The following is a 21,727-nucleotide window of genomic DNA, read 5'->3' as shown; positions in this document are numbered from 1 at the left end:
TAGCTGTTGTAGGAGGACTCAGTTCCTCACCACATAGACCTCTCCCTGGGCTGCATGAGTAGCTGGCTTCCTCCACAATAAACAATCCAGCGGTGTGCAAGGTAGAAGAAGCAATGTCTTTTATGACCTAGCTTCAGAAGTCATTCTCCATCATTTCCATAATAGCCTGTTGATTACAGGTCAGGCCCATTCAGAGCAGAATATCTACACAGGGGAGTAACTAGCGGGAGGACAGCATCATTGGAGGCCGTTTTGGAGGCTGGTATCAAGTCCCTTTTCAGGTTTTGTAGTTTATGATATATTAAGTGTATAAAGGGACTCTTCTTTGTGGTGCTATATGAGAAAAATTCCCCTAGATATTTATGGCTTCAGACCTTATATGCAGTTCAACCAGCTTTAGAATATCGTCAAAAGAATTTGAGAAGATAAACATATTTTTAAGCAATAAGAGTTTTTTAAAACATTGGGAAAGCTTACAATTAAATATAGAAATGTACTAAAAATGAAACACATAATATTAGTATTTTTGTGTAAAGGATTCTGTATATTTAGTATTTTATGTTTTTATAATGTTTAGAAGATCTAATAGAATAATAACACGTTTTATGTGTAATGCTTATTTAAAAGGTGTAACTAAGTAATTGATTTTGCATTTGTGATTTTAAGTGGAAATGTTTCAAATGTAAATGTAACATTAGACATTTAAAAGAACTTAAAATTAACATATTTATAAGATTAATTTATTAGATATATGTAAATTACTTAACTACTCAGAAAGTGTTTTTTGGTTTCAGTTGAATTTTTTGGTCATTCAACAGAAGAACTTAATATATATATTTCTATATATTGATATTTATAAAGTTATAAAATTTTTAAATAGATTAATGACCATTTAATGTGACCATCCATTAATCAAAAGTCCCTTTAGAAGGGATTGTTTAAATTTAACTGTATCTATAAAACTTTATAAATCTATATACGTGTGTGTGTGTGTGAAGTCGCTCAGTTGTATCCAACTTTTTGTGACCCTGTGGACTGTAGCCCGCCAGGCTCCTCTGTCCATGGGATTCTCCAGGCAAGAATACTGGAGTGGGTTGCCATTTCCTCCTCCAGGGGATCTTTTCAACCCAGGGATTGAACCCAGGTCTCCCGCATTGCAGGCAGACGCTTTATCCTCTGAGCCACCAGTATAAGCTAACTTAAATATCTCCTTGGGTTTTGATTTTGTCAAGGCAAGCATTAATTTTTCAACACCAAAGTAACTTTCGAATACTTTTCTTTGAATGCACTAAAGTTAACCTTGAGTTAATAGATTCACTTGGATGGCAGGTGGGGAAGCAGGGGAAGAGAGATTTTGACTGATGAGTCAATCCCGCCTGGAGAAGCATGGGCCTGACTAGTGCTCTGGCCTGATGACTGAGCTGGTCCACAGATAAGAACTCTTCTCTGCCTGGGCCCGAGGGTGGGGAGCAGGGCAAGGAGCCAGATCTCTGCCGGTGTTGTCTGTTCCCCCTCCCACCTCCTTGATCTCACGTGCTCCATGCATGTAATAAATGCCACACTAGCCTTAATTCCAAGTCACAGCATGATTCTTTCTTTCTCTAAAAGAGCTGAGTGCATGGCATACTGGTCTTTATTAACTTGCTCTTTGATTGTCCAAGGGACTTCTAACTGACCTGCAGGACTAATTGTGTCTGTATTAAGCAACGAGTACAGTTAAAAAAAAGAACATCAGCAAGTCCTAGACATAAAAGCTGCAAGTTCACCACATTGTCATAATATGACTTATAAAACAAAAATATAGCCAAACATTGATTAGTATGGGTTATAGCACAGACTCACATTTAGCTTTTGGTTGTAATGTTGAAGTTTTAAATTTACTGTAACTGATCTTATGCCTGAACCTCCTACCCAGCTGGGTTGTGGACAGAAGCGCTCTTAAATTTTCCATTAGCTGTATTTTTGTGTCTTCCATCAAAATTCAACTCCAAGTTCATGCTCTTTGCCTGAGATGGCATCTGGATGCCTGAGAAGAGCCTTGGAAGTGCCAAGTGCCAGAGTAAGGGCTGCTGTCTGACAGAGGATGGCCTGCTCTTCAGAGTGGCACCTGTCTAGTGCCTGGCCCTGCTGGCCTTCCCACCAGTTTTAGCATCCACTACTGCTGACTAAGGAGTCCCCACAACCTCTCAATCCCAACGTCTCCCAGAGGCCTGCTCTCCCCTCCCCACCACCCAGCTCCCGCCCTGCTCTGCCCTTCAGCAGTGCAGGGCACACTCCCCACTCCTATCCTGCTTTGAGAGTTTGTGGTCTAGTGGCCGAGATTAACATATGTTATGGAAAAGGTGACATTTAAGCCAGAGTTTGAAAGGGGTGTGCAGTTTCAGCAAGCAGAGATAAAGAATCAGAAATGACTTCCAGAAAAAGAGAAGCATGAATATCAAAGGACACAAATGGTTCCTTTTTCCTTCCCCCTCCTAATTGTATTTCTATAAAAATCATCTTCTTGGTACCGTGTGATCACATGGTTTCTGTAAGAATCATATTCTGACCATATAATATTAGTTGGTGAATGTTGGTGGAATTCTTACTCAACGGGCCAATCAGTTCTTCCTTGGGAATTTTGAACTGAAACTAAGCAAAAAAGTAGTCACTTTCTCTTGGTTAACAGAAGTTAAGTTTTGGAGCTCTCGATGACTATGACCTTGAGAAGAGAAGGGAAAGAGGAAAAGAGAAAGGAAGAGTAAGAAAAAGAAATGGAGGGCATACAAAGGGGTAAACATCACAGACCGAAAATCCTAGTGACCGCTCTGTCTCTGATTTTGGACATTCCTGAGGTTCAACTGCATTTCGGTTCTTGGGATCCTTGAGATACAGTAATACCTTTCTGATAAATTTCTTTTCCCTTAGGCTAAATTGAGTTTTTTGGATGTTGTTTGTTGTTGTTGTTGTCTTTGGTTTTGTGGGTTTTTTTGACAGTTCTCCTAATGAATTGCTTTAGTTTCCTATTGCTGCCGTAGAACTATCAAAACCCGGTGGCTTAAAACAATAGTTTATTCTCTCACAGTTCTGGAAGGTACAAGTCCACAGCCAAGGTGTCCGCAGTGACATGCTGCTGCTGAAGAGTCTGGTAAAGATCACTCCCCGACTCTTTTAGCTTCTGGCGGGCGCTGGCGAGCCTGGGCCTTCCCTGGCTTCTGGCGGGCGCTGGCGAGCCTGGGCATTTCCTGGCTCATAGCTGCGTCACCCTCATTTCTGCCTCCATCTTCACGTGGCCGTCTTCCTTCTGTATGTCTCTCTGTCTTCATGTGTCCTTCACATTAGGACACCAGTCGTTTGATTTAGAGCCCCCACTATCCAGCAAGATCTCATCTAAACTAATTACATCTGCAAAGGTCACACTCTGATTGTCCAGGTGGACATGAATTTGAGGGCATACTATTCAACTAAGTACACCATTCAACACGCAAAGGCACTGGGGCTACAAGTTCAGGTCCTGTTTCAAGCCAGGTGCTTGAGGAGGTGGAGTGCTCTGCTGAGGATGCTGAGGTTTGCCCTCTACCCACAGAGGAGGCGCTGAGTGCTTATATGCAGGAGAGTATCATGGCCAGAGTTTCTTGGAGGATTGCTTTGGTCACAGTGTGCTAAATAAACTGGGGCCAGGAGGGCTAAGGAGGAAGGAACACCAGTTTTAATATTGGATAATTCAAGTGATAGGAAATACCATCTCAAGTCAGGATAGATGGTATGGGAAGAGGAAGAAGGAACAAGTGGGAGACATATTGCAAATTCAAAGTTAACTAGTTGCTGTTCAGTTGCTCAGTCATGTCCAACTCTGTAACTCCACAAACAGCAGCATGCCAGGCTTCCCTGTCCTTCACAATCTCCTGGAGTTTGCTCAACTCATGTCCATTGAAATGATGATGTCGTCCAACTATCTCATCCTCTGTTGCCCCCTTTTCTTCCTGCCCTTAATCTACCAACATCAGGGTCTTTTCAATGAGTCGGCTCTTTGCATCAGGTGGCCAAAGGATTGGAGCTTCAGTATCAGTCCTTCCAATGAATATTCAGGGTTGATTTCCTTTAGGATTGACTGGTTAGAGCTCCTTGCTGTCCAAAGGACTCTCAAGAGCCCTTCTGTAGCACCACAGCTCAAAATCATCAATTCTTCAGTGCTTAGCCTTCTTTATGGTCCAACTCTCACATCCATACTTGACTACTGGAAAAATCATAGCTTTGACTATACAGACCTTTGTCAGCAAAGTAATGTCTCTGCTTTTTAATATGCCGTCTAAGTTTGTCACAGTTTTTCTTCCAAGGAGAAAGCGTCTTTAAATTTTATGGCTGCAGTCACTATTTGCAGTGATTTTGGAGCCCAAGAAAATAACTTAAAGTTAACCAGACTTGGCAGTTAATATGTTGTGAGTGGGAGGAAGCAAGTAAAGAAAGGGAAGCATCTAGGTGACTGTACAATATGGGTGGTCCCTGAACATGGCTGAGTGGTTGCCAAGTGAGAGATAGTATTACCCGGAGGTCTGGGATTAAAGGGAAACGCAAGGCTTGAGGATCCCACAGGGTAGACCCCAGAGACTTTATGAGTGGTCAGGGAGTTGGAAGTAGGCTTTTTCAGTTGGGATTACTTCCATGAAAAGCATCCCATGTTTGTATAAGAGGATTCCGTGGCATAGTCCTTACCTGCTTTTGCTTTTGTGTTTTCAAATACTCTTTACCTACATCAGGATCTTTGTCTGGACAGTGTATTTTTAAATTTTAATACATGTTGCCAGTTTACTTTCCTAAAAGGCTGTAACAATTCACTTTTCTACTGGCACTGTATGAGAGTCCCCTTTCCTCCTTATTCCCACGATTGGTAGGTATTTCACTCTTTAATTTTTGCTATCTGAAATTATGACTTCTTTTAATGGCTGTAAAACATTCCACCATATCAACATACCATAAAATGCTTAAATATTTTCCTATTTTTGGACATTACATTGTTTCCCTTCTTTGCTATAGTTAATAACCCAGAAATGGGCATTTTTATATAAATCTCTGTCTATCCAATGATACTTATAATGACTGTTATAATTTGAAAGAATATAACATAGATATAGTTTCCCCAGGCTCTTGCTTTGTTGTTTTTCTTCCTGTGTGCCTTTCTGTCATTTTACTGGTAATATTTTAGGTGGACAGAGGAGGGTATAAGAAAGGGAAAGAGTTAAAACAAATAGATTTGCCCAGTCACTGAGGCACCACCAAGGACTCAGCAGCCTCCCCGTCGGGCGCCCTGGCTTCCCCACACTCTGCCCCCCCTGCCCACCTTCTCCCACCACTGCCTTCTGCTGGCCATTTCCACCAAGGAAAAGGAATCGTATCATAGGTCTGCTATCCAGAACCTCAACTCGTTTGACCCCTTTGTTGATGCAAGTAAGGGTGACGATCTGCATCCTGTTGGCACTGAGGATTATATCCATATAAGAATTCAACAGAGAAACGGCATGAAGACCCTTACTACTATTCAAGGGATCGCTGATGATTACGATTAAAAAAAAAAACAAACAAACTAGTGAAGGCATTTAAGAAGAAATTTGCCTGCAATGGTACTGGAATTGAGCATCCAGAATATGGAGAAGTAATTCAGCTACAGGGTGACCAGCGCAAGAACATATGCCAGTTCCTGGTAGAGATTGGACTGACTAAGGACGACCAGCTGAAGGTTCATGGGTTTTAAGTGCTTTTGGCTCACTGAAGCTTAAGTGAGGATTTCCTTGCAATGAGTAGAATTTCCCTTCTGTCCTTTGTCACAAGTTTAAAAACCTCACAGCTTGTATAATGTAACCATTTGGGGTCTGCTTTTAACTTGGACTAGTGTAACTCCTTCATGCAATAAACTGAAAAGAGCCATAAAAAATAGATTTTTAATTTTCCATTAATTCTATTTCTGTCTGTCATTACTAAAGTGATCTGGAATTGCTCTGAAGCCATTAAAAAAAAAAAATATATATATATATATAAATATATATATATATATATGGCTGTGCCAGTTTTAGCTGTGCCACGAGGGATATTCAGTCTCTGCACATGGGATCTTTTTTGGTTGAGGCGTGTGAACTTGTTAATTGTGGCCTAAGGAACCTACTTCCCTGACCAGGGATCGAAACCAGGTCCCCTGCACTGGGAGCATGGACTGGTAGCCACTGGACCACCAGGGAGGTCCCTGAGCCATTATTAATTCTCTAATTTTACCTTGTCCATACATGAAGTTTCTCATTTAATGGAGGGAAGAACAAATGCATCCTAGTACCCTAGCACTGTCTGTAACCTACAAAACCAGCTTAACTATTTTCTTAGACATTGAAATTCTGAAAAGCATCAAACCTTTCTTGCCATGATGATGAAAAAAAAGATGAGATTTAAATCTTTATACCATGAATGGTATATGTTATAATTGTTGTTGTTTAGTTGCTCAGTCGTGTCTGACTCTTTGTAGCCTCAGGGACTTTAGCCTGCCAGGCCCCTCTGTTTATGGAATTTTTTCAGGCAAGAATTCTAGAGTGGGTTGCCATTTTCTTCTCCAGGGGATCTTCCCAACTGAGGGGTCGAACCCGCATCTCTTGCGTTGCAGGCAGATTCTTTATCACTGAGCCAACGGGGAAGCCCATATGTCATATGACTGGAAAAATAAACATCTTTTTCTATATTCCTCTTCCCTTAAACTTTAGCTATTAAAGTCAGAATGCTTCGATTGCAGAATTCTCACTTGAGCAAGGTTTTTATGTAACATTATTCATATTCTTGGCCTTGGATGCCAATTAAGTCTCTCAAGTCTAAAACCGCTTTGTTTGCTTTTTAAAGAAATCTGCCCACCTTACAGGCCTACAAGTTAGCTCACCAGCTTCCTCCCTACCCCCCTTTCCTCCCCAGAGGACTTTGCTTCTGTTGGTTTCCTGCCAGCTCTTACTTTCAAATTGAAATAGTTCAGTTTCTCTGTTTCTAGAACATAGAATTCATTACTCCTGGATTTTTGCCAACAATGTCCCTCTCATGTTTTTAAAACTAAGATGAATGTTACAGAGTGACCTAGTGGGCTCGACCCATGATTAGAAGTCAGTCAATGATATATGAGATGTCTACATGGATGCTCTATTCTGGGCAGTGGAGCTGCTAGGGGAACAGGCCTCTGGTAGGGTGGGAGGGCATCGAGGGCGAAGTCTTGGGGCTGGAGTGGAGAAATATGTGTGAGAGATTAGGTACGATCTGGCTGATGTGAGGCAAGACTCAAATTCTTCCCCTGCCCTCAGGGTCCTGGTGAGTCTCTACCATAGAAAGGGCATAGTCATTAATTCTTCTTGGCCATTTAGATGGAAAACAGAAAGCCAGGTGACAGAGAATATTTATAAAGGGCTCTAGGAAGAACCACTCCTTTTTTCCTTTTTTTAAAATTTTCAATGCTCCTTTTCTCTTGCTACCCTTGCAACCCTGCTTAGCCTTTTGTTTGTATTGGTACTGAAAAGGTGAGCCTTCCTGCAGCTGAGCAGAAATCGTAGGAACTTATACATCTGCATAACCTTAGGCCACATGAATTTTTCATTCCTGTGGCTCTGTTGAATGACATTGGGAGATTTCTCTACATTTTAGGCTACTTTCTAGGAATATGTTAGTGTTTAAATTCTTTTCTGATTGCCTATTTTTTTTTAATTAAACTTTCCATTTTGAGATAATTGTAGATTCATGTACAGTTGTAAGAAATACTGCTGGGACATCTTATGTACCCTTTACCCAGTATCCCACAATAGTAACATTTTATAAATACTAGAGTACAAAATTACTGTAGGAGACATTCATGTACAAAATGATTGGCATTGATACAGTCAAGTTATATAAGGTTTTCATCATCAGAAGGATCCCTCATGTTGCCCTTTGATAGTCACACAGGCTTCGCTCCTTCCCTGACCCCCTCATTATCACTTGGTAATCACTAATCTGTTCTCTGTTCTTATATTTTGTCATTTCAAGAATGATATGTGAATTGAATCATACAGTGAATAACTTTTTTGTATTGGCTTTTTAAACTCAGTATAAATTCTTGAAGATTCGTGTATGTATCAATAGTTTTTTCTTTTTTTAACTGCTGAGTAATATTTCATGGTATGGATGTACTACAGTTTGTTTACTATTCACTCATTGAAAGACATCTGGGTTGTTTCCAGTTCTTGGCTACTATGAGTAAAGCTGCTATGAACATTTGTGTACAGGCATTCATGTGAACATAAGTTTTCATCTCTCTAGGCTAAATGCCCAAGAGTGCAATTGCTAGGCCTTGTGGTAGTTGCATGTTAGTCTTAAAAGAAACTGCCAAACAGTTTTCAGGAGTGGCTGGACCATTTTACATTCCCACAAGCAATGTATGAGCAATTTAGTTTCTCCACATCCTTGCCAGCATTTGGTGTTGCCACTATTTTTTTTTTTTTTTTTTAATTTTAGCCATTTTGATAGTAGTGTAGTAATACCTCATTGTGGTTTAAATCTGCATTATTTTCCTGATGGCTGATTATATTGAGCATCTTTTCAAATGCTTATTTGCCATCTGTATATCCTCTTTGGGAAATGTGTTCATGGTTTTAGCCCATTTCCTAATTGAATTAATTTTTTTCAAATTGTTGAGTTTTAAGTGTTCTCCATATATTCTAGATACTAGTTCTTTGTTGAATATGTGGTTTGCAAATATTTTCCTCAGCCTATAGCTTGATATTTCATTCTCTTAACAGGGACTTTTGGAGAGAAAAAATTCAATTTTGAGAGACCCATATCTACCAGTTTTTCCTTATATGGATTCTGCTGTTGGTGTCAAGTGTAAGAACCCTTTGTCTAGCCCTAGATCCCAAAGATTTTTCCTATATTTTTTTCTCAAAGTTTTATAATTTTACATTTAAGTCTGTGACACATATTTTAATATGTAACTTTTTACGTCTCTACTGTCTGAAATAAGTCTTAGCGTGTGGAATCCTTTTTGCTCTCATTTTCTTTCTCAATCTAGGGAGCGCCAACTGACTCACGTCCCTGATACTAAATCACAGTACAATTTCTGACTGGGTACTTGATTCTGAATTTGTAATGAGTTAGTTGAGTCATATACTTAAAAGCATGAACTCTGGAGGCAGACTGCTTGGGTTCAAGCAGTTCCTGGTGCCACCTCTCAGAAGGTTTATGATCTTTGGCAAATTCGTTAATCCCCCTGAATGTCAGTTTTTCACATCACTTAGATCTGGATCTGGATGAAAATAATAATTCCTACTTCTCAGGTTGTTGTGAGAAGAAAATGAGATATCAGGTGTGAAATGCTCAGTGTGGTGCCTGGCGCGTGCACAGAAAACATCCAATAATCGTCTCTTTCCCTCTTTCCTGCTCCCTGTGCAGATTCCCCTAGCACCTTCCCCACCGTCTCCGTTTCTTTCTTTCTACTTCTTTTGGTCTTAATTATTCTACTTCATTTATGAAACCTGCTTCACCTATTTCAGCATTGTATAGATACCTAGCTTCAAGTTATTGTGGTATTTATATATGTGGTCAGGTTACCTTTATTGCTTCTATAGGTATTATGTGTGCATGCTCAGTTGTGTCCAACCCTTTGCGACCCTATGGACTGAAGCCCACCAGGCTCCTTTGTCCATCGGATTTTGCTGGCAAGAATACTGGAGTGGGTTGCCATTTCCTCCTCCAGAGGATCTTCCTGACTCGGGGATTGAACCCATGTGTCTTGCATTTCAGGAGGATTCTTTTACTGCTGAGCCACCAGGGAAAGCCCATGGAGCTTTCCAAATACACGTCTCTTTGAGAGCATACTCCTCGCCCTCCACAGAGTCTAGCTCTATGCTGAATAATCGGCAAATACTCAGCAAGTCCCCTGGAGAAGGAAATGGCAGCCCACTCCAGTACTCTTGCCTGGAAAATCCCGTGGACAGAGGAGCCTGGTGGGCTACAGTCCATGGAGTTGCTAAGTCGGCACTACTGACTGAGTGACTTCACTTTCGCTTTTCACTTTCATGCATTGGAGAAGGAAATGGCAACCCACTCCAGTATTCTTGCCTGGAGAGTCCCAGGGACGGAGGAGCCTGATGTGCTGCTGTCTATGGGGTTGCACAGAGTTGGACACGACTGAAGCAACTTAGCAGCAGCAGCAGCAAATCCCCAATCATTGACAATGGTGAATCTAAATTACAACCTGTTTCATTGAAAGCAATTTGGCACAATGAATCTGAAGCCTTAAAACTTTTGATCTAGTAATTTACTTCTTCAAAATCTATCCCAAGAATAGTAAAGTAGGTAAACAAAAATTTATGCATAGAAATATTTACAGCCTTATTTGTAAAAGTATGGATTCAGAAAAGCATAAATGTGCAACATTAAAGAATCAGGAATCATTCAAATTTCATGTATATGGTGAATATTATACTGTCAATAAAACTTCATTTTCCTAATCATGGATTATAGAACCATAAGGATATAAGGATATTCACTGAAGTACTCTTTTTATTAGTAAAAGCACAGAAATAACATAAACCTCCAACTATATGGATAAACTAAGTAAAATATTGTCAGAAAATAGAAATATAGTATGACCTCATTTGTCTAAACTATGTATGTCTATTAAGATATGCACACACAAATATACAAAAGGCAGTAAAAACATACATCAAAATTTTAGTGGTCATTATCTTTGAGTAATAGCTTTTTGGTGATTTTAATTTTAATTTTGTTTTCTCTGAAACATAATATTTAATACTTTCAGCATTAGAAAATAAGAATGAACATTATCTGTTTTTTAAAATGGTGCTTTGGAGGCTATTTAATTACACAAATATATTGATCATTCATCCATTGCATTAAAAACATTTATTAACTGCCTACCAGCCGTTAGGCCCAGTACTAGAAACATAATGGAGAGAATAATTGACAAAGTCATTGAATCACAGATAGTTTAGTGAGGGGTACAAAAAATGACAAAACAGTGAGAGAAGCGATAATATTGTGATAATACTGAGTGTCATGGAACCTTAGAAAAAGGTGGGGGTTAGGGAGGTAAGATAAGTCTCTTTGGTAGAACTTGAGTGAATTAGAGCCAGCAGTGGTGTAGACAGGGAAGAATGTTCCAAGTTTAGGGCTAAGATTTTCAAAGGTTCTGAATGGATACTACTGAAGAAACATGACAAGTTATGGAAGCAGGGGGAGGGTTTGGAAGGAGAACTAGCAAAAGTAGGTAGTTATGTTGATGACACATTCTATCCTTAAGAATAAACAAAGAAAAAAGAGGCAATTAATGGAGTTAATGAGAATGCTGTGATCATATTTTTGCTCTAAAAGATCACCCTTACTATTGAATAGAGAATGAATTAGAAGAGGACAGGACTGCAGACAGGTGGTGGTTTAAGTCACTGAGATGATGGTAGTGGCTTTAGGGATGGAGAGAGAGACCTGACGTAGATGTGGTCTGGTAATAGACTGGATTAGTGGTGGTGACGGTGGAGCAGACGTCAAGGAAAAGCAAGAGCCAAGGATGATGTCCTGACTCCCAGTTTGGGCAGCTGTGGATGGTGGCGCCACTAATTGAGATCTGGGACAGATGAGGAATCACGAAGTGGGAGGGAAAATGAGTTCATTCTGGGGGTACACCAAGTCTGAATCACCTGTGGGGAGTCCAGTACCTGGGGTGTTCAGAAAAGTTGTTGAAGGCACAAATACACATGTATGTTTTGGGGGGCGGTCATGAGGGCAGGTGAGAACACTAAGAGATACCTGTAGAATGAGAATAGAATGGGACTTAGGAGAGACCCTAAGGAAAACCAACATTTAGGAGACTGAAAGTGAGAAAGCAAATTAACTCAAAGCTGGTGTGGGACAGAAATTTTTTGTGTGATGTAATTTACAACCCCTTCTGGGAAGCAATTAGCATTCCTGATAAAGTGCGTGAACAGTTTTCTGACAGACTTTAATAAGACTGAGAACTCCTTCTGGGAAGCTAGGGTTACCCATCCAGCTGATTGACTAGCCTAATAATCTTTAACCAGATGTTCTTTTTTTTTTCCTTTTGTATCCATTCTAAACATGGTTGGTGAATCATTCCTTTTTTCTTATAAAATGTCTCAACCAAAATGACTCCTTCAGTTGAATTTTTTGAAAGCTTCTCATTTACTCAAAAACAGTTTGTCTGAGGCATTTCTTTAACCAAAGAGAAAGAGGAGCTCAAAAAGCGAATTAAGAGGGCAGAGAGAGAGGAGAGAAACCAGAAGACTGTTGACGTTATGGAAGCCAGGTTGATCTTAGGCGGCCTCGACCTGCAGCAGCTTGGAGCCTGGCTTGGGTTCCCAACCAGAGATTGAGGCTAGGTCACGGCTGTGAAAGTACCAGATCCTAGCCACTGGACCAGTGGTCAGTGACATGGACTCTGGCCCTTCGGCTTTCCAGAAAAGAATTCTCACAAAGATGGAAAGTAGTGAAACAAGTAAACTATTTATTAAGAGGAGGAAAAAAGACAGTACTTGTGACGGATGCACAGCTAGACTCAGGGAGAGAGAGTTGCTGAATCTCATCCTCATGACAGTTTGACTCACTTTTATGGGGCATTTCTTCCAGGTTTCCTTTGGCCAATCATTTTGACTTGTCTGGTTCACAGTCCCTATTTGGTATATTTCAGGATCCTTCCACGTGTACACAGGCCACTCTTAGCCAGGATGGATTTTACCGCAAAGGGTAGAACATCCCTTGACATAACTACACTTTGGCCTCTAAGGAGCCTTTCTGCACATGTGTGGGCTGGTATTCTGGTCTTGAAGTTTTGATCTACAGGGAATAAATCTTAAATTGCTTTACCCTGGGTGTGTGCGGTGGGGTGGGGGTGGGGTGTGTTCATCTACCTCCTGCCTCAAGGTGAAAGTATTTCATGAAACAGGGCACAAAGGAACAAGTTGTGGTGACCCAAGGATGAAAGAGCAGATAAAACCAAGGAGGGTCTTGGAATGCAGGAACAGAAAAACCAGACCCTTATCGTCCTTCCCTCCCCCTCGTTGTAACTATTAACAGATTTCAGGTCCTCCTGAGCAGTAGAACCTGTCTCACCTCCTACCCCACATAGGGAGAAGGTATTTGCCTTACCCAGTATCCGTGCCTCATCCAATCAGCAAATGACCCACAAGACCCCTATCCCACTCCTTGTACCCTGGGTATAAAAGTGGACCAAGGACCCCTGTTCAACGTCGGTTCTCCCTTGAGCTGGCCCACTGTTCTAACAGCGTCTCCCACTCTAATAAACTTTATTTCCCTCTCATTCTGTCTCACGTCTGGAAATTCTTTTCTAACTCATGCATGGATCACAACACAAGTGTCAAATTGAAGTGGAAGATCAAGTGAAATATGGATGAGAAATTGCTCCTGATTTTAGCAGTAAGAATGTCAATGGTGATCTTCTTTCAAAAAGTGTGACTGTAAAAGGGAAGACAGAAATAAAAGAGACTAAGGGAGATTTGAGTTTGTTTGTTTTTAGTGGGAGACAGAAATTTATTTGAATGTGTTACGGAAGGAATTAGGAGCCAGAGCAGTAGGAAATACCTGAGAGAGCAGGGCTAATCTCGAGTTAGGAGATCAGGAAAGGTGAGCTGGTCTCAGGGTTCTGAGAAGGGAGGGAAGGGCATGTGCATCCCACGGTGGTAGAAAAAGGGGAGGGTGAGCCTGTAGGGAAGACCTTCTGTAAGTTTGGTGTTAGAAGGTTAGAGGATTTCCTCTTCAGCAGTTGCTGTTACATGTGTGATGTAGGTTAGGAGCTCTGCTGAAGATGCCTAGGTAAGTGGCAGGATGGCAGTGTGAGGACCGGGAGAAAGCTCTGAGAAAGATCCCAGTGAGAGCAGGGGAGTGAACTGTCTGGGGAAATAGTGATTTCAGGACACGGTGGAAGTGGTGGAACACCTTCGAAACAGCCAGCCCAGGTCTGTGATTTTCTCCTGTGGTACTCTGAAATCCTGATTCAGGCATGAGGACAATTAACCTGGACAGTTACTGGTGACTCCCTTGCTTGGAGCCTAGGCTCTGTTTTCTTCTTACTTTATAAACACTTCCAGTTGATCTCATCCACTCCCATGACCTCAGTTAACCTCTCTACGCTGATAAATCCTAAACCAATACTCACAACCCAGTCTTCCTCTAGAACAGCTGACTCTTGATCCCACTGGCCTTGTGGGCATCTTCAGTTGTCTGCCTCCTCAAGCTGAACTAGTGCATTTTCTTTCCTTAGGAATTTCCTTCTTTTCCTTTGCCCCAGAGGCAGGGGTTTGTCGTTTTCCCCATGAACCCTGCTCAGTGTTTAATGAACATCTGTTGGAATTTCAAATGTAGGAGTCCACTCAATTCTCTAAGCCAGAGACTTAGGAGACATCTTTTACTCCAGCTTCTTCACCTCTGACATCCAACCTGTCACACACAGATGAGCCTCATGGCAGAAAAAAACCCAGTAAATTATCAAACAGCTACCACACAGAAACTGAAGGGTTGGCTTTACCTCCTCTTTGCTTCATTAACATTGGAACTAAACCTGTGTGTGGGGATGCCTCCCTCCCAGCTTCCTCCCCCCACCCCCTCCCACACACACACCCTGTGGCCTTAGAGAAAATGGGAGCCAGTTTTTCATTTGCTAATGATTTGGGCTCAGGTTATAATGGACCATTAAGGTGTTTTGTGGAAGAAAAGAGGAAAATGGAGCTTTCCGGTGGAGGAATAGAGACTGGAGTGCATTCCAGGCCCCTCCTCCCTTGCCTACTTGTCTCCCTTGCAGGATCCACGGCTGTCATTCAAGCCTCCATCTCTCACCTGGTAACTGCAGAAGCCTCCTAACTAGCCTCCCTACCTTGTGTCTTACCTCTGCCCCATCCTTTTGCCACACAGAAGCCAGGGGCTTTATTTAAGAAGCAAAAAATAAACCTCCAAATCAAGAAAACCACTAGACGCCCCCCATCTCCACCGCACCCCCAATCTGGTTAACACCTGTAATCTTTTAGGTTTATGATTCCTCCATACCCTGTAGTTAATTGTCACCACTCCTTTGTATTTTTAACTGCCCTAAGGGCAAAGAATTAGAGAAGGAAATGGCAGTCCACTCCAGTGTTCTTGCCTGGAGAATCCCATGGACAAGCCTGGTGGGCTACTGTCCATGGGGTCACAAGAGTCCAACAGGACTAAGCTACTTACTACACCACCACCACCAGGGACAGAGAATAGACCTGCTTAGCTATTTACTTGCAGTCTTGTCTCCCATGCCTCGTCATGTACCTCAAACATGGTGGATGAAAGTAAAATCTACTCAGGTGGTTGCTAAAGCCGAATCAGAATTAGTTGAAAGCCTAGTTAAAACACAGTTGGCTGGATCTCCCTTTCTGATTCAATAGGTCTGGGGTGAGGATGGAAGTAATGGATCTCTGACAGGTTCTCAGGAGCAGTTGTTGCTGCTGGTTGGAGATCACATTTTGAGTTATCACCGTTCTGCATCTAATTAGAGAGGACTGGAGGGGTAGATTGGAGTGACTTTTTAGATAAGAAGAAAGGTCCATGGGAAACAAAATTTAGAAGTCATAGAGGCAGTGGCTAAAAGAGATATTTGAATTTGATATTAAAATTGGCGAAACTTTCCAATAGTTGACAAGTTTGAGGGAGTAACTATGAGAATATATGCTTGAAGTGGCCTGTAGATGAAGTTATGGTATGCAGGCTGGCCAAGACCTGAAAAAAAAAAAATTACTTTAAAAGGTAAAATACTGAAAAGATAAAAATGAAAGAAGTGAAAAGAAACATTGTAAAATGAAATATGTGACATCATTCAAATATGTGACATTATTAAAAATGCCTAGAAAAAAAACCTGAAAAGTATATGGCAGTGTTTATAATCGTTACCCATATAGATGCCATATATCATCTTCCTTTGCCTTTCTAAAATTTGAAAATTCTCTCCATCATGTTTTCCATTCATGATTGAGAAAAGCTCCTATTTTGAACCTCTGCAGTCTTGGACATTTCCATCTGGCTGAATTAAGTTATTTCCTCTTCTGTCTCTCTGTCAGACTTGTTTCTCTGACATCTTGCATTGTGCTAAAAGTATGAAAATCAACAAAATTAAAATAACCAAATCAAAGACAAGCAAAAGAAAACAAAAATGAAGAACCTCGAGAAAGGCAATAATTTAGTCAGTCCTGACACCTGCAAGAAAGCATCTTTGTCACTGGTCTTCCAATCATTCTACGTACTGTAACCACCTACTTGGAGGGATTACCAGGCTGTTCATGACTGGTGACTTCATCGACTGGTTAGACAGGGAGCTCTGTTCCCCAAATAATATCATTCAAAAAAGTTATTCTCTTCTGTCATTTAGTTATTAGAATTATTTTAAAAACTACTTGACAACTTAAGCTCGCTTAATAACAAGGTATTGGGGATTAAATTAAAAGTTCCACACAATTAAAGTACATATAAACTTTTAGAACACAACTCATTTTATCCATGAGAGCACTTGTGCAATAAAAATTGTATATACATATGTCATAACATATACCAATTGGCAATGGTATTTGCCAGGAAGAATTTCTTGCTCGATTTCTTTGAAGGAATGAGATTTATAGGATTTTAGCATACATATCTACTTCATTTCAAAGATGAACAATTCTGAATTTTGTGTCAAGGTTTTATAATTCTTTACCTGCAGAGTAGACACAAATGAAATAACTAGGTAAATATTTATAAGTTTAATCATGTATGATTTCAAAATAAGGAATATGAATATATGTATTCAGTATTTCTATATACCTATTATTATGGAAGAGAACAATTAAACTGTGTATGCCAATAGCAAAATGAAAGCGATATACAGAATGGTAATTGTCACCATGAACACTGATCAGATCAGAAAAGACTAGAATCTTGATAACTACACTGACTACTTTGTACCTATTTTCTTGAATGTTCTTTTTATCTCTGGTGATAAAGTGTGAATTAACAGGACCATTCTAGAAACCAGGAAATTGCAATCATGAATGATTTGGTAAGTTAAGATAATAAGTGGCAGAGTGTTACCAGAAACTCATTTCCTAATTGCCAACTTAGTACTTATTCTTTAAATATGCTGCCACAAGACACTGCTGTCCCTTTTTTTTTTTTTTTTTAAATTTGGTTTCATCAGCTCTTGGGGCATGTGGGATCTAGTTCCCTGACCAAGGATTGAACCCAGGGCCGCTGCATTGAAAGCACAGAGTCTTAGCCAGTGGACCACCAGGGAAGTCCCTGCTGTCCCATTTTAGAAATAGGATGTATAAAATTTCCTTTGTGATCTGGCAGAAGACATTTATTATTTAAAAAATGTCAATCACTGATCATTAATAACAAGTTGTTTTTACACATTATTGATACAAGTTGTCCTCCATTTCTACAAATAATCATCAACTTGTAAGTTTGGTAAGAACAATCAAATTACTGAATGTCAATAAGACAAAGGGTGTTGAATATCATCTTGTCTATCATCTCAGTGGGGAAACTAAGATCCAAAGACATTTGTCCAGAGTTATAGTGTGAGTTGATAGGAGGCTGCAGACTTTTAGTCCAGGGCTGTATACGGCACATGGCACATGGCACTACCTCATCACGTTCCTGGGACCATCAGTCTTAAGCATAGAATCAGTGTTGAGGGTTCATGTATTCTTTTACCCCCTTTTTATCTCATCTATTTACTCAGCACATTTTCATTTTTGTTGCCTGATGTTTTGGGAGTGGGGATAGTCAGAAAAAAAAACTTAAAGGCTGAATGGCAAGTGTAGTTTATTTTTTATTTTTATTTTTTGCAGGGGAATGAGTGAGGTAAGTTTCCCTGGAATGTGGAAAAGTTGCAGTCTTCAAAGGCGAGAAGACCAAGAATGAGAGAGAGGAGGGATGGCTCATACTGCCAGGGTCTCTGCTGGGCATGTTTATGGAGTTATTCCAGTTAACAACCCTTCAGGTAGGGCCTGTTAACCCCATTTTATTACTCAGGAAGAAACTGAGGCTCAGAGAGGTTTTGTAATTTACCCCACAGTTGCACAGCTGACAACACATAGAGTCAAGGTTCAGTTCAGGGTCTGTCTGGCTATGAAGCCTGTGTCCTTTTACTTCTGCAGTAGAGTATGTGTAAAGTGAACCAAGGAAAATAGCAGTAACTTCAGGGCAACATTAATAACAGTAATAATGATAGCATAGGGCTTTACATATGTGGTTTCTTTGAGCAGGATTAAGTGAGCACGATTAAGTGAGCACATAAACAGGACTGATAGGGTGTCTTTGTACTTCATTAGTGAAGCAGGCAAGAGAGAAAAAGGAGATACACTTAAGATTTCCTTTGGTTTACTTTGCTTTCTGAAAAACAATTGAAAGACTCAATTAGTTTTGTTTTCCCACATTTATCAGATTACTATGATCCTGATGTAGGTGGATGGGTTGGTTTGTGATTTTGTGAAACCAAACCTGACATATTCAGAAGACTTCTTCCAGTGGACAAGTATGCCTTTGGGTTTAATACTCAATTTTGTAATCAGTGATCTATGTTCCAGATTATTGAATAGTATTTTCAACCTGTATCCCCATTTTTTTTCTTTTCCCTTTGGAAGCAGAATACCATATAGACTCATTTCTTTAAGGGGGGTCCATGAGAGAAGAGGGCTTCCCTGGTGGCTCAGAGGGTGAAGAATCGGCCTGCAATGCAGGACCCCAGTTTGACCCCTGGGTCGGGAAAACCCCTTGGAAAAGGGAATGGCAACCCACTCCAGTGTTCTTGCCTGGATAATCCCACGGGGCCTGGTGGACTACAGTCCATGGGGTCCCAAAGAGTTGGACATGACTGAGCGGCTAACACTTTCACACTTTCATGAGAAGTGTGTTAATCTCCACTCCTCTTTTACACATAAATACCCCTGAATGAATCTAATTTTATGTTAGTCTGCAGCTCCAGTTTGAGCATTAGGCTCAATTCTCCCTATTTGGAAGACAATGTCCAGTTCTGTAACACAGTGTAACATAGCGGTGGTGCCAACTTACAAATAATTAGTTTCCTAATGAATTAATGCTTATTTGGAATTATCATTTCGATACAAACTTAGGTAAAGATGTGTTCCGGCTCCCAAACTGGATTTTCTATATTTAAAAATGTCATTATAATCCGCAGCTCCCCCAAAACTGTTACTACCAAAGAACTATTTATTTTTCCATTCAATCTAAAAATAAAACCTCTCACCCAAACTACATTCCTTAATAGCCACAGTTTAATCTACATAATTTTAAAGTAATTTGAAAGAATCCTTTCTAGTGCAGTGATGTCAAACAAGAGTTGAGACTGAGAGAGTTTGAAAGGGATAATTTAAAAGCCCACCACCCTGGAGGTATCTTGGAGACACTTCAAGAAAGTCTAGGCTCAGGTGAAGGAAGAGATTTTGAAAGCTGAAGCATGCGGCTCTTTGCAAGCCCCTGCTGACACAGGCCGAGCCTGCTACGGCGAGGGCCGCGAAGAGTTAACGAGGGCCCGAGCCCCCCGCACCGCGGTTCCCGGCGAGCTCCCCCCGCCCTCCCGTCCCCACCCTCTCGTTTTGGCAAGGGATTAAAGTGCTCCCCCCTGTGGCAGCAGTGACCCAGAAATGAGTTTGATTCACAGAGTCCTTCCTCCATAACAAGCCAAACGCCCGTCCGAGAGTGCCTCCCTGCGCGAGCGCTGGGTGTGTGCGCGCCGGCCAGAGCAGGGGCCCGCCCGGCTCCCCGCCCGCCACTCCGTCCGCCAGCCCGCCACGGCCCGAACTCATGCGGCGCGGAGCGAGCGGCGAGGAGCCCAGCGCCGCGGCCGAACCCCTCCGCAGCAGGTACGCGCGCGGGCCGCGGGGGGCGCGCGGGGAGGGCGCGCCGACCGAGAGTCCGCGCGTGTCCGCGTGTGGGTCCGTGTGCGCGTTCCGATCCCGCGGCGGCGGCGGCGGCGGCAGCGGCGGCGGCTGCAGGACGAGCCGAGAGGCTCAGCCATATTTGATGGTTTTGTTGCTTTGCTCGGGAGTTCTCGGGAGTAATTTAATGCCGAAGGTCGCTGCCTAGTGGAAATAATATAGTACGTCATTAATATGGCGCCAAAAGATTGGGTTCTCGATATGTAGCAAAGGAGGGAGGGCCGGCAGCCGCCGAGCGCAGCGTTACTATCCCACCAGTAACTTGGGCATTGCCGGGGCGGGGGCCAGAGGAGGAGGAGGAAAGGATGATTTTTGGATCCTGAGAATTGATGTGTGTTGGATCAGTAAGTTTTATTATGATTATTTTTCAGTTTTGGGGGCTGAAGACTTAAGAGCTTTTTCTTTTGGATTTGCGAAGAACATGCGGTTTTCAGGCGAATCATCAATTAAAACGCGTTCAGGAGTAGAAACCCAGTTTAGTTGGCTTTAGTTATAGAATTTTTTAAACAGCCAAAGTGCATTAGGTTGCATGGAAGTGGAAAGCATAATAGCAACTTGGTAGACAGATGGCAATGGCAGAACAAGGTCCGGGTACATATATGAATCCAGAGTGTGTGTGACCGTGGTGGTGGTGGGGCGGGGGAAGGGACGACGACTGTATAGTACAAACATAGGTGTGGGTATAGGTACATCCGTGTAGGGTAGCTGCAGCCCTCTTATCACCGCGTCATCACATGTCCAAAATATTCATTGCATCAATTCAAGGGCAGTGAGGGAGGGGTGGGGGGGGGTGGTGGTGCAGGGACAATTTAGCAATTAGATTCTTCCCATTTGGGTTTCCAGTGAACGGACCTTTTACTTATAGCGAGACTGCTTGTGAAGTGTAAAACCCTTTATCGGTGAAATTAGGAAGGAGTTGCATTGGTAGACCAAACTACCGATTAACCATGAACTTAAAAACGGATTGCAACCTTTGGCACCGTCTGCAAATTGTGAGGGTGGTGTCGTGTCGCTTGGTCCGCCTGAAAACGTGCAGGGTGCATCCCGGGACTGCAAGTTGCGAAGCCCTTCAAGTGCACGTGTCCTGTGCCTGTGAGTGTGTATTTGTGAGTTGGGGGCTGTTGTTCTGTAGCCAGCAGGCTTTCCGGGTTGTTGGCGCTGGCTTGCAAATGCGGGAGAGGGATGGAATGTGGAATGTTGACCGGGGAACCGAATCCTGTCGGAACGGTCCCATTTGCTAGGGAAATTCGATCCCTTCCACCTCCTTCCCGCTCCCCCCTCCCGCCTGCGGGCAGGAGGCGGGGCCGAGGACGCCGCTGCTGCTCAAAGTGGCGGAGCGCGGCGGCGGGAGGCAGGTGCACGGCACCCGCCAGTGGGGGTGCCTCAACTTCCGCGGGCGTTTAAATAGCAGCCTCTCTCCCCTCCCACCGGTAATAGGTGACCTGGCGGCCGAGGGCGGCGGGGGGGGGAAAGGGACGGGGGAGACCCGGGAGCTAACCTCCGCGGCACGTGGGCAGGTGCTGGGTGGCCCCGGGGCCAACTTTTGTGGCCCGCCCCTGGCGCTGGAGGAGAGGCGGCTCCATGTGGAAATGGGGACGGGCGGGCGGCGGCCGAGGCGCTGCTTTCTCAGCCGCGCCGGAGCGTCACCTAACGGTCCCAGCAGCGCTGCCGGGGCCCGGGGTGGGGGGTTTCGGGGGCGGGGACGCCTGGCCTACCGCGCCCGCGCCGCGGGAGCCCCGCACAAAGCCCGCGGC

General features: G+C 42.6%; 1 protein-coding gene across 1 annotated transcript in view; it reads left to right on the top strand.

Moving 5' to 3' along the window:
- Nucleotides 1-17,056: 17,056 nt before the first annotated feature.
- The window catches only part of JADE1 (jade family PHD finger 1), a 56,752-nt gene continuing 52,081 nt past the window's right edge, over nt 17,057-21,727 (top strand). The window contains exons 1-2 of the mRNA XM_052655080.1: nt 17,057-17,068; nt 19,697-19,898. Of these exons, the coding sequence (XP_052511040.1) occupies nt 17,057-17,068; nt 19,697-19,898 (214 nt within the window). The remainder of the gene's footprint in view (nt 17,069-19,696; nt 19,899-21,727) is intronic.

The sequence above is a fragment of the Budorcas taxicolor genome, chromosome 17 (genome assembly GCF_023091745.1).
Source record: "Budorcas taxicolor isolate Tak-1 chromosome 17, Takin1.1, whole genome shotgun sequence".
Classification (NCBI taxonomy): Eukaryota; Metazoa; Chordata; class Mammalia; order Artiodactyla; family Bovidae; genus Budorcas; species Budorcas taxicolor.
The sequence above is the reverse complement of the archived record's forward strand: the minus strand, read 5'-3'. Positions and strand labels throughout refer to the sequence as shown.